Source organism: Camponotus vicinus, unplaced genomic scaffold (genome assembly GCF_025532165.1).
Source record: "Camponotus vicinus isolate PSW18456_S1 unplaced genomic scaffold, iyCamVici1.0 SCAF_7, whole genome shotgun sequence".
NCBI classification, from domain to species: domain Eukaryota; kingdom Metazoa; phylum Arthropoda; class Insecta; order Hymenoptera; family Formicidae; genus Camponotus; species Camponotus vicinus.
In genome coordinates this window covers 14,659,958-14,672,792 of record NW_028141979.1, presented here as the reverse complement: position 1 = coordinate 14,672,792, position 12,835 = coordinate 14,659,958, and the positions used below count along the sequence as shown (strand labels likewise).

Genomic DNA, 12,835 nt, shown 5'->3' with positions numbered 1-12,835 from the left:
AATGATCTGGGCAGGCGTTTCCGATATCTTATATCCCGGTGGTACCCTCGGTGAAAATTCATGTATCGTATGAACGAGTATGTCGTTGTTGTACGCACCCGCGGTCACGTTACACTCTATACGGATAATATTCATGTTGAGAATGTTAATCGGCATGTTTGATTCGTACCATTTTCGCGGCTCGAGAATACGATTCGAGAATCCTAGCAGCGATCCAATGTTGTCGGGTTTGGTAAAGTTTATTCTGTAGGCACATTTGATCTCGCTCCTCATTGTATTGTAATTAGCGCGGAGCACTATCGGATATTCACCATCTTCATAGTCACCGCCGTCAATGTGTTTCTTATCGCAATGTTTCCGTGAAATTGCATGTTTCAAAAATTCATGTATATTTTGCAACTCATACGATCCCTCGGGAATCGTAATTTCCTCGTCGTCTTTGCCAAAGTAAAATTTATTATTCGAGGAATTCACATTCGGTATCGTGTGATAAGTCTCAAAATCCGTTAGACCGAGCTCGTATTCGCCGTCGCTCAAATCTACGGTGGGAAAGAAGTTTGAGAACGCTACTCTTCCCAGTCAATGTGAACGTCATAGACATGTCGACGAAGCTGTTTAACGAATATTGAGTTAAATAGCGCAATATCTGTCTTTAAATTCACATGCATCGACCGTTCGAAGAAACTGCAAGCACAATTGTCCGCAGATACTCTGATCGTAAGTTTGAACAGGTGTGTAATTGTACTGTATCTTCGTTACGTTTCGTCCGAGATATCGCACCAATTCATTCGGCGGTCGAAGATTGCCGAAACTGTCGAAATATATAGCGCGATTCCCCCTCTTTGCATACGCTACCCAATGAGTACCTGGTCCTTCGACGCTATCCAAATTTACGATGCCGCTCTCGTTTCGATATATACCACCGATCGGTAAAGAGTCGCGCATGAAAACACCTCTAAAATATGGAATGCGCATACGTTTTGCCAGTTGTAGCAATTGTACGTTGGTAGTTGCGCCCTGCGGCATTTTTAGCGTCTCTTTGACGCTTTTTTTTCTCCTTGTTGAGGCTCCTCGTCCGTATTTGTAAGGAGCGAGATATAATCCGTGACCTTCCATGGCGCGATTGTGACGTAGCATCTCTTGCAACTGACGTTGCGCGGCTTTTCCGTCGTTCACCACTTTCGCTACACCAGCCGCTTCACCGATCAGGGATCCGAACGCACCCAACATTAGTAGAATCGGCAATACACCGCCGCATTTCGCTACCGGAAGAATCCGTTTCTTCACCGTTTTTTTCTTCGTCTTCGTCTTCAGACCCATACCGAGCTTCGTCTTGGCTTTCATCGCTGCCTAGACAGTTGTGGCGGCGGCTCTCTCACCGAGAGTCGAATCTTTCGCAACGATGCGATTCCGCGCTTTCTCAGCGAGTATCCTATCCGCCGCGTGTCTCTCGGTGAGATCGTTGCTCCGAGAGTATGCTATATCGTGTTCGCGACACGCCGCGTCCAATTACCAGGCACGTGGTTGCAAAAGCGATTAGTCAGAGGCGATCGAGGTATAAATCCATAAAACCAACGTTCTGATAAGTCTACTGGAAAGCCCGCACGGTGTACGTTTCGAGAACGTGTACGTGTACTCGAAGTCGCTGCAACAGCCGAAATATCGATATCTGGAGAATTTGTCGACGCCGATTGACGAAATCGGCTATTTTACGTTCTCCAATAACAGTGACGTCATTCCACCGAGCGAGGCAGGTCCAAACTCGATTTTCGTCTTCGATGACGTGGCGTGCGACAAGCAAAATACGATAAGAGAGTACTTCTCAATGGGTCGTCACTCGAACGTCGACTGCTTCTATCTCTGTCAGACGTACGCGAGAATACCAAAACATCTTATACGCGACAACGCGAACCTGCTGATCTTGTTTAAACAGGACGGTACCAACTTGAAACACGTGTACAACGATCACGTGAATACCGACATGTCGTACGGGGATTTCAATGAATTATGTCGTACTTGTTGGCAGCAAAAGTATGGATTCCTAGTGATAGATAAGGACAGCTCATTTACAAACGGGCGATACAGAAAAGGATTTAACGTGTTCGCGATACCGCAAAACGATTAGTCGCTGCCGACACACTCTGTTGACATGGCTGAAAGCGATAATATTCGCGAGCGTGAAAAGACTGCGAGGGAGATTGAGAAAACGAGCGAATCGATCCGCAAGAAACATCGCGCTTTGAAGACCAGTAAGATCGATGACGATATCGCGGTCAAGACCCATTTTAGGCCTATTATCGAGCCATTACAAAAAATCGTCGACAACTCTAGCTTAATCGCGGTGAAAAACAAGCCGGAGAGTAACGCTGATGCTATAATTAAAACGTTACCCATCAAGCGGTACAAGGAGGAAGAGGAGGAGGAGGAAGAGGAGGATATGACACCGAAAAAGAGACAACGATTGAAGGCGAATCGTTTATCGACATCGCATACATCGGATGAACCGCTGATAACCTCCACACCGTCCGCGACAACGAGAATCGTACAACCCACGATACCCGAATCACTCGCAATCGAAAATGTTTTCGAAACCGCGGGCAACCCGCTCGAATCACCATCTGTTCGAAACATGTTACAAACGTTGGAAGGTCAAAAAATGTTACGAGAGCACTTCGGGCCACTGGCACAAAAGTACATGAGCGCTCACCTTAGTGGCGACAAAAAAAACCAGATCGATTACGTGTACGGTGTCTATTTCGACAAGAATGAAATGTGGCTCGGTAACAAACGATTCGAAATCGGCGCAGATGACTCTATAATCGTAGACAAAGTGAGGTACATTGGTACACCTGGATTATACGAGTTGATCTTTAAGAGAATTCCCGATGATGACATATACACTGAGGACGATATGCAAAAATATAAGAGCATATTAATGGCGACGAGTGCGCATAAACGTCAATATGATGCGCAAAGTCAATTAAAGAGCAACAGGGGATACAAGTATAAACACATAATTGCACCGTTGATGTCGATCGAATCGAAAAAGAAAAAATGCGGTACGGGAGTATTCATGCCTCGCGCGATGACGCTAACCGACAATAAGATCGATTACGTGCACTGGGACAATCCCAACGAGCTAGTGGATCGTCTACGATTGCTCGACGCTTCGCGCCGAGCTGGCCACAACGCTCACGACAACGAGATCCTGTCGATCATTGATGAACTTCGCGAAGTTGGTCTTATTATAAATTAAACGGTGTCTCGACAAAACTGATCAGTCGATCGACGTCACTCGCATCGAGAAAAAAATGCCCATCAACAAATTTGGATTATTCGAACGGAGAAATGAAGCAATTAGAACAAGCGATCATTGGGGTAAATCGGTGACAAGTTACTTGCGTCAAAACACTCTGTGTTGCGTCGCTACGTACTATGACGCGGGTCGCGCAAGATTCGCCGTGTAGCGCAACCTGAGGCTGATACCGATGCAGTCAACAAACTGTACGTGGAAGAATGCGTTAAAACGTTGAAGAATCAGCAGAAAGAATCAGACGAGAAGCTGACTGCGTTTGAGAGGGACGTGCGAGCTTTGCAGACTGCGATAAACGAGCTTCGGCGTGCGATTAATACTAATTCAGAAATGGCTATCAACCTGTAATGAGCGGCTGTAGTGAACGGTTTAGGAGCGGCTATTGTACAATTATTAAACATCTACAAAGGTTTATCGAACGGGTTGGGAACGGCTATCGAACGGCTATCGAACAGCTATGAACGGCTATCGAACGGGCCAGGAACGTCTAGCAACGAATGATAAAACGCACGGTGATACGCGAGGCACACATCGTTTGATCGACGAATCGAAACAACGATGGATCAGCGATCGGGAATAACGAGGAAGCGAAGAAACAACATAGTTTAGAGAAACGACAGTTGGTGAACGAATTGCACGCGCCGGCGAGAAAAAATTTTCCCCGAAGACACGTCATAGTGCGGAGATACGATAACCCTGTGGCAAGCTGACATTGTCGAGATGCGTCCGTACTCTCGTTTCAACAGAGGTTACCACTACATACTCACAGTCATTGATGAGTTGAGCAAGCACGCGTGGGCCATACCACTCAAGAGTAAAGGCGGAAGCGAGACAGCTGACGCTATCGCCAAGATAATTCGAGATAGCAAAAGATGTCCAAAAAACTTACAGACTGATATGGGGAAGGAATTTTATAACGCTGACGTGCAACGGCTCATGCGGAAACATGACATCAATCACTATTCTACATATTCGGTATTGAAGGCATCAATCGTTGAACGATTCAATCGCACGCTGAAAAACGACATGTGGAAGATGTTTACGCTGAACGGATCTTACAAGTGGATCAGCGCGTTGCCGCGACACGTATCGGATTACAACGCGCGTAAGCATCGAACGATCGGTATGCGACCCGTCGACGTTACTCCCGCGATCGCTGAAAGACTCTTGGCTACTGTGTACAACCATGTAAATATCGCGGGGCCGGCGAAATTCAAAGTAGGTGACTCGGTACGCGTTAGCAAGTACAAGACAGTTTTCGAGAAAGGTTACACGCCAAATTGAACAACCGAAGTGTTTGAAATTGCAAAAGTATAACATACTAATCCCGTAAGCTATCTACTGGAGGATTATCGCAAAAAATCTATCGCTGGAGCGTTCTACGAGTACGAGTTGCATCGTGCGAATTATCCGGACGTGTATCTCGTGGAGAAAGTACTGCGTAGAAGGGGTGACGAGGTTTACGTGAAATGGTTGGGATTTGACAATTCGCACAATTCTTGGATACATAAAGACAATGTGATTTAATTCATACAGTGTTTATTTTTAATTTTCTGGAAAAATATATGTGTATAACATATATATAATATTTGAAAAATGAAAATATACATAATAATCCTTATCAATATTCCTTGCGATAGTACATGTATTTTTAATATAAGATGTATGAGATATGCATTACATAAAAATATATGAAATATAAAAAATACCAAAAAATCTTTATTAATATTTCCTTTAGTAGTATATTGTATCACACACACACACACACACACACACACACACACACACACACACACACACACACACACACACACACACACACACATACACACACACACACACACACACACACACACACACACACACACGCACACATTTTACATTTTACATTTTACATTTAATATTTGAAAAATGAAAATATACATAAAAAACATATGAAATATAAATGTGTAAGATATGTATTACATAAAACTATATGAAATATAAAAATACAAAAATATATACATGGTTATGTACAAAATATATATACAATTAATAATAAACAAAATATACATTTATTTACAAAGGTATCCTATAATATCCCCATGGTAACGTGTCAGTCGAATCAGGTACGATATACCGCTTGTCCCCAGCAAATCACAATATATTACATAGATGTAATTGTAACATAACACGAATGTCACGAATATTACATGTAATATTACTTGTATAAGTAATGTTACGTTTGTGATATGGCTCTATGTCAGCAACATTGAATCTATCATTTACATATCAGATACATTTTAAATGATACATATCTGATACATATCTATAACATAACATAGATATATGTGTTACATATTTTTTTCATATCTTATAATATAACATAAATGTATATATTATATATTTCCATATGTCATATAATATAACATGAAAATATATGTTAATGTTTACATAATATAATAAAAAAGCGTATATATATGCTTTTTTATTGCATTACATGGACATTAATATATATTTTCATGTTATATTACATGACGTATAGAAATATATAATATAATATTATATAATATAATATTATATAATATAATATTATATTATTTTATATTTTATATATATATATATATCTTTATATAAAATTAGACATTATGCTATTTATTTATATTTTAATTTATAATGTTATAAATAAGGGTATACCCTTATCTATGATAAGCATTTCTAACGTTATGAATTAAAATATAAGTAGATAGAATAATGTGTATATTTATACACATTTATATATTGCATTACATGACACACATATAATACAGATAATACACACATTATGGAAATGATTTCTATAGTATATATATATGTATGTATGTATATGGTATATATATTTTAATATTAAAATAAACGTTATTAGAGTTGCTCAATTAAATTCTTACATATTATGTAACTTAAGAGCTGAGTAAACAATGCAATATTTATAATTTTATTATAATTTATTTATTATATATAATAATTTTATTATAATTTTATATAAAATATATTTTATTATAATTTTATTATAATTTTATATAAAATATATTGCAAATATATAAAAAGGTAAATGAACTATTATGTACTATATGTTGCATTTCATCTGCATAATTTGATAAACTAAAATATTTTTATAGTTTTTAATTTTGTAATATTATACGCGCGCGCGCGCGAAAAAGAAGCAAAATAACTTAAAAAATTAAAAGATTTTAACTTTTGATAACAGTGTGAAAAAGCAATATAATTTGAAAAACTTAAAGATTTATATACTTTTTAACTTGGCTAACAGTGCCAGTTAGCAGTGAAAGTCACATAGTAGTAGGTGGTGTCTCCATTTCGTGTGCATCATTATTGTCATGGAATATCTTTTTATTTTCCCGGTCATGTCGCAATTTACTGAGGCGAAACCATTTGCTTGCTATAGTTTCAAAGTCGCATTCGTTAATACTCATGGTTCTCAACACACCTATTACAATATTTAACACAGTATATTTAATATTACAAATAAAATCCAATTTAGGCAAAAAATAAAAATATGTAACTTGTTAAATAGCTCACCTTTTAAGATTTGGATGCATTTCAAATCGCGTATGCGATAATTATTCCCACGACCACACCAAGAACAGGCTATGCCGAATTGATTCGTAAATAAACGACTCATACACCGTTGTACTACATTCTTAGCGCTTTTTCCTCCGATTTTTTTAATAAATTCTACCTGAAAAGTGTGAAACAATTTAATTAGACTACAAACACATTCATAATGTAATAAGATATAAATAATAAATTAAACGTAATTCAACATACTATCACTCATACGATAAACGTTATTTATATTCAAAAATTAACTTACAAAATTCGCTCTCATTTCAGTACTTTCCATTTTTTCCTCAAATTTTTTTAAATTCTGTATGGAATCAATCGGAAGTATGTCATCGAATAGATTTATAGTCTCTTCCGTATTAATAATGCCTTTTTCTAAGGCTTTCAATCTTTTATCTATACTTTTTATATAATTTAAAGTCTCCACACCAATTTGAATCACTTTTTCTGAAACAGAATAAATTGAATAATATATAAATTTGCTCTTATACTACTTTTGATCAAAATATAAAGTAAGTTAAAGCATCATTTATTTACAATATAATGATTCAATCATGATAAATGTAAAATAAAATAAAATTACCAATATCGCCAGCTGTAGCTAATGGGGCAAGAGTTGAAATAAAATCAAGATCTGAAAAAAAGTTATCGTATCAATTAACATTACATTACATACCAAAGCTCAATAAGCAAAATGTTAACAGTATGCCAGCAAATTGGCAATAAATTGGTAACAGAAATTTTGATCAGAATACCATGGCAAATCCATAGTCATCTCTGTTCGCATTAAATCACTGTACTACCACTGACGTACTGTCGTGTACTGTCAACAAAGACTGCTTATGCAGAAATCTGTGCTCCCACCTATAACTTGATAGCAGATTGGTGGCAGAAACCGAACAGGATTTGCAATATGATCCATTTAAATACATTTAAATGATTACAGAACGCTATATTCTGTTCAGTTTCTACCGTCAATCTGTCATCATATTCTATGCAGATTCTTGGCAGATCCTATTGTATTCTGCTAGTATTTAGTGACAAAATTTATAGCACTGCGCAAGATCTAGTTCTGCAGTTTTGGTTATCTGGACATCAAAAATAATATTATTAACATCGAAAATAAAATAATTTTGAAATTACTTTGTATATTGTTAATTTCCTCAGATTTAGATGCCACCGAATTAATATTATTAAGTTCATCCGTTTGTAGTAGATTAACTTTCGATGTTTGTGATTTATTATGTAATGAACGATTTGACATAAAGGAATTTTTTTCGGTGATAATTTGTTCACATGAGGATTGTTTTTCAGATAAAAATGGTTTGGCACACACATATTTTTTTCCGGATGAATCCCGATTTTTATCCTCTTTTAATTTTTTGTGTGCAGTTTTACACAACTGCGGAGGTGAATCTGTAAAATTTTATAAAAGTTAGTAAAGTGTGAATAGTTCACATTATACTAAATCGTTGACATAACTCAAATAAATAAAAAATAATATTTTTGAAGCAAGAATTTGGTTTCTACTGTAGTAAAAACAAAATAATTTGATAAAATTAAATTACCACTATCGTCATCCGCACTATCATCGCAAGTATTATATATATCATTGAATTGTTTTTCATGTATTATTCTTTTTCCACGTCCTTTAGTTTCGTCACAAGAAGTTGCGTAATTGGCATCTTCTGCTTTTTTCCGTGCCTTTTCTAAAGTTTCTGTAAATATGAAATTTTATATTAATATTGTATAATTAATATTTGGTGATTTTTATGCATGCTTACCACAGTAGCATTCTACTTTCACGTCAAAAAGTAATCAGTCCTCCTGTGGTGGACTGTTTTTTTTAAGAAAGAAAGTAGCATTTTTTGTTGTCGGCCATCTACATTGAGTTGTATCTTTTGTAAGCCATGAAGTTGGAATTTCGGAGTATGTCCCTTCTTGCGGAAATTGCACAACGGCATAGGGATAGCTCATTTCGACGCACAGTATGTAATATCTTCAGTACAGTCATATATAATTATTTAATGAGTCACACAAAGAGCATAAATAATACAAATATCATCAACAAATCTATCATATTAATATAATCAACGAAAATATAAATGTATGTTTCATCGATTTGTAAACTTAATGCAATAAGCTAATAACTATACTTGAATTATCATCAGAAGACATAACATTATCTGCTTTTAAACATTTCCGTGAAATTTGATCAACTGTAACAGTTGCATATAATGAATCTGCTTCACTACCACATAATTTATAAATTCCTACTATCATTGAATCACATGGAGAAGTAAAGAATGGTTTAACAGAGAGATGTTGTTTTACTGTAAAATATATAACATTATTTTTTAAATAAATATCATTCACTGTTGCAATTATACCATTTAAAAGAATACAACAGTTATTGGGATTTTTAGACGATAAAATATATCCATCAAATTCTACTTTTTTGATTTCTGTCTTATTTTTTTTGTAATGAATTATTGGATAATTTTTTGAAGTACTTGAAAAATTTTTCTCAACGTTTCTTTTTTCTATAATTCTGTTACCTAGTTGTTCTAGAGGCTTGCCACTAATTTTTAATGATCTTTTTATTGTATACAAGTAATTTTCAAACTTAAAACCAGAATAAGAATCGATTGTTCCAAATCGTTTAACATCTTCACATACATGTAATAAATTATGCACATTGTGTGATAAGTATTGATCTCCGTAATATTCGCGGAATTTTCGAACAAAGTATTCAAAAAGAGATTGTGCGTAATCAAGCAGATGCTTATATTGTTTATCTGATACAATTCTTACAGCAACGCATAGACAGATAAAATGTATATATAGTTTTTTATGTAGCACTTGTTTTGTTATAATTATTCCTGTATACAGTGTAAAAAGCTTATGTTCGGTCGCTTTCCATCGATCTAAATCCATCAAATCCCTTGGACGACGTGCAAATTCTATGGGTATAAACATTTTCAATTTGCTATTACGTTGTTGGGCTTTATCTAATAAAAAAGGAGTCAATCGTATATTCATCGCACCTTTAATCCAAAATCGAAGCATTGTTTTATTAACACCAAGAAAAATGAGGTGCATACAATCTAATGGCACAGCTGAAACCATTCCAATGTTTAAAGTCTCTAAAATGGTAAGTTGATTTAAATATTTTTCAACGTGATGTTCTTCATGCTGTCTACTTCGAAACGAATAATCTGTTCTTAAAGGTGAATTTTGTTCTAAAAATACGACTTTATTATTGATAAATTCACCTTCTTGTATACACTTTGTGCAGCTAAAATAACCTGTATGACCTTTAATACCACAAATAAATGATTTAGCTGGAGCATCACAAATAATAGCATTTAATTTAATACGAATAATCACTTCATTCATATTCAAACCGGAATCAAGAATGGGTTTTGCTTCTTCTACAAATGGTTTTAGAAAAACATCAACATCTTTTGGTTTCACATTACCATGATAAATGCCTATAATGAATGGTTCAGTGTAGAAATCTGCAACTATAGCACCTAAGATTGGCCAAAATTGACTACTTGAACTTTTTGAAATGGGTAAGCCATCGATATTAATATTTATTTTTAATTCTGCTGGATACAATAATGTTTGAAAGTGTATTTCAATTGAATGTCTCAAACCTTCTGCAAGTCCGAAATGAATATATTTTCCGTCATTTATTTTTATTATTTGTAAAAATGTATTACGTGGCGTTTTCATTAATGTCCTACAATCGATTGGAACGCTTAAATTATTTCTTAACAAAATTCGTAATATAGCATTCACGGCACTCTGACTAATTTTGTATTTAATTACCCAAGATCTTATATCATCATGCAAAGAATTTTTAATATTTAAAGTCTCTTCTGATGATAAACTATGAAAATCATTGTCAGTAGTATCTGATTCATTTTCGTTAAAGATAGAACTTAAATCTGAATTGGAATCATCAATATTTGTACTGTTATTTTTGGAATTATAGTTATCGATTCTTGTACTATTATCTACTTTCTCTGTACAGATTTTTTTGATTTTTTGAGTTGCACAAACATTTACAATTACATTTACATTTTCACTTTCGCGCAATACAATTCTTCGTTTTTGGCGCTGGGATAAATCAGAGAAATCTTTGCGCGACATAATAAATCTATTTCTATGAGCAATATATATGTATATATATGATGTACAAGGATATTACGTATTGATATTTATATAGAAGAACACTCATCTAAAATATAAACAAATTATATATTATTTATACCGATTACAAATGATATCCAAACAATATGTGAGAATGAAAGTGATATACAACTAATTTCATAATAAGAAAATATATTTTTGACTAATAGGGTATTTCACCTAAACCAAAGAAATTGTTAGCAAAAATAACTTTCTTTATAAATATCATTTGAACTTACATGTTTATTTATTTCTGGCCATCCAATTTAGTCCTTTGCTTATTTACGGAATAGTTCTATATACAAACCGTATATTAACACTGCAACATAAAAATTACAAATAAGAATTATTATAATTTACACATATCAAATATAAAAAGTTAACGATAAATCAGCAGAAATATCCAATTCACAATTTTGAGGTTAATTTATGTTATATTAGCATTGTAGAAATAAAAATACTCTTTGCTAAGTTGATAAACCCAAGAGTATATGTTTTAAGATCCTAGATTTGAGAATTAATTATATTTTTGTTTCTTTTACGTGATTTTGTAAAAGTATAATCTCAAATTTATAAAGTGTTTGCTTATCGTGACGAATTATTAAGGATCTATGAAAAATATTAAATATATACAATATATACAAAAATATTCTTAAACTTTATTTAATGTTTCTTATTGGAATATAATTTATACACAAGAAAGAGGATTACCTGTTATATTAAAATAATAATCAACCGAAGAAGCACGTTATGGACATGGGGACAAAGAATAACAAAAAAGACCAGTACCGGAAATTATCGGAACATGTCTAAAGTGACGTTGCTATACGTAAAGGCGCATTCACAGCGCGAGTTCTGATTGGTTTCTGCTTTTCTGCTAATGTGTGAATGCGCCTTAAGAGTAACTGATGATTACTGCTACGTTTCAAATATATTGCAGTAGTTATGTCTCGATAACAACATATTATATATGTATTAGTAATATAACATTCGTTAATGTTGCCAAAAGATTATAATTCTTATATTTATGTTATGTATCTCGAGTTACAAATATGTTATATAACATTTTTTTAAGAACTACTATAAATTATATATATAACAAAGAAATATAACTTAGTTCTTCTAAAATGCTGTTAAGCTTACGTAATATTAACAGCTTATCTATATAACTGTGAAATGTTACATTGTTCTTTCAATGTGCTCCCTAAGTTATGTAACAGATACATATTGGTTTGCTGGGTCATCGTACGGACTCAGAGCAATTTTCGTCTCGCGGATCGTGTATACTTGGTGCAGTTTAGATCGTATACATGACTGCTGTCGCGTCATTTCAATTTCTTCTTTTAAACACCGCGTGTAATCGTCGAAGGTTATATTCCGCGCTACGACATTACTTTTGACGCCTTTAACCTTCTTCGTATCCTTTTTCCCGTCCACTCTGACCGCGTACATCTTTGCTCTAAGCCCGATTAATTCGGTCATTATCGCGCCATTATTTTCATCCTTCATTAAACCCGGTACTTTTTTATTCACGAGCGGTATACTGTACGCGTTAACAATTGGATAATCGCTCGTATCAAATCGGTTGACATCGCGCTTCATGTTTTCATACACATCGACGCATTCGATGTGATATATTAGACTATCTGTGTCGGTGTACATTACCCGGCATTTGTCGCGATACAGAGGAAACTACATGTACTCGTGGTGAAATTCGTA

The 12,835-nt window shown here is 34.7% G+C and overlaps 1 protein-coding gene across 2 annotated transcripts; it reads right to left on the bottom strand.

Moving 5' to 3' along the window:
- Positions 1 to 4,835: 4,835 nt before the first annotated feature.
- LOC145974549 (uncharacterized) lies at positions 4,836 to 11,944 on the bottom strand. Of its 2 annotated transcripts, XM_083104451.1 has the most exons (10): positions 11,828 to 11,944; positions 11,356 to 11,435; positions 8,701 to 11,165; positions 8,485 to 8,634; positions 8,060 to 8,332; positions 7,500 to 7,550; positions 7,167 to 7,363; positions 6,872 to 7,031; positions 6,584 to 6,779; positions 4,836 to 5,621 (listed from the first exon to the last, which is right to left on the bottom strand). In XM_083104451.1, the coding sequence occupies exons 5-9, from the start codon at positions 8,178 to 8,180 to the stop codon at positions 6,622 to 6,624; spliced, it is 687 nt and encodes a 228-aa protein (XP_082960577.1). In that variant the 5' UTR covers positions 8,181 to 8,332; positions 8,485 to 8,634; positions 8,701 to 11,165; positions 11,356 to 11,435; positions 11,828 to 11,944; the 3' UTR covers positions 4,836 to 5,621; positions 6,584 to 6,621. The 2 variants fall into 2 exon arrangements, with proteins under 2 accessions (XP_082960577.1, XP_082960576.1); XM_083104450.1 differs by lacking the exon at positions 4,836 to 5,621 and having other exon boundaries at positions 6,258 to 6,779.
- Positions 11,945 to 12,835: the final 891 nt, after the last annotated feature.

What these genes read in the sequence shown, in the direction of transcription:
- LOC145974549 (XM_083104451.1), bottom strand. Translation starts at nt 8,180, where the DNA reads ATGTCAAATCGTTCATTACATAATAAATCACAAACATCGAAAGTTAAT. An exon ending in AGCTACAGCTGGCGATATTG is followed by an intron (nt 7,364 to 7,499) that starts GTAATTTTATTT and finishes ATTCTGTTTCAG; the next exon opens with AAAAAGTGATTCAAATTGGT. An exon ending in CTGAAATGAGAGCGAATTTT is followed by an intron (nt 7,032 to 7,166) that starts GTAAGTTAATTT and finishes CACACTTTTCAG; the next exon opens with GTAGAATTTATTAAAAAAAT.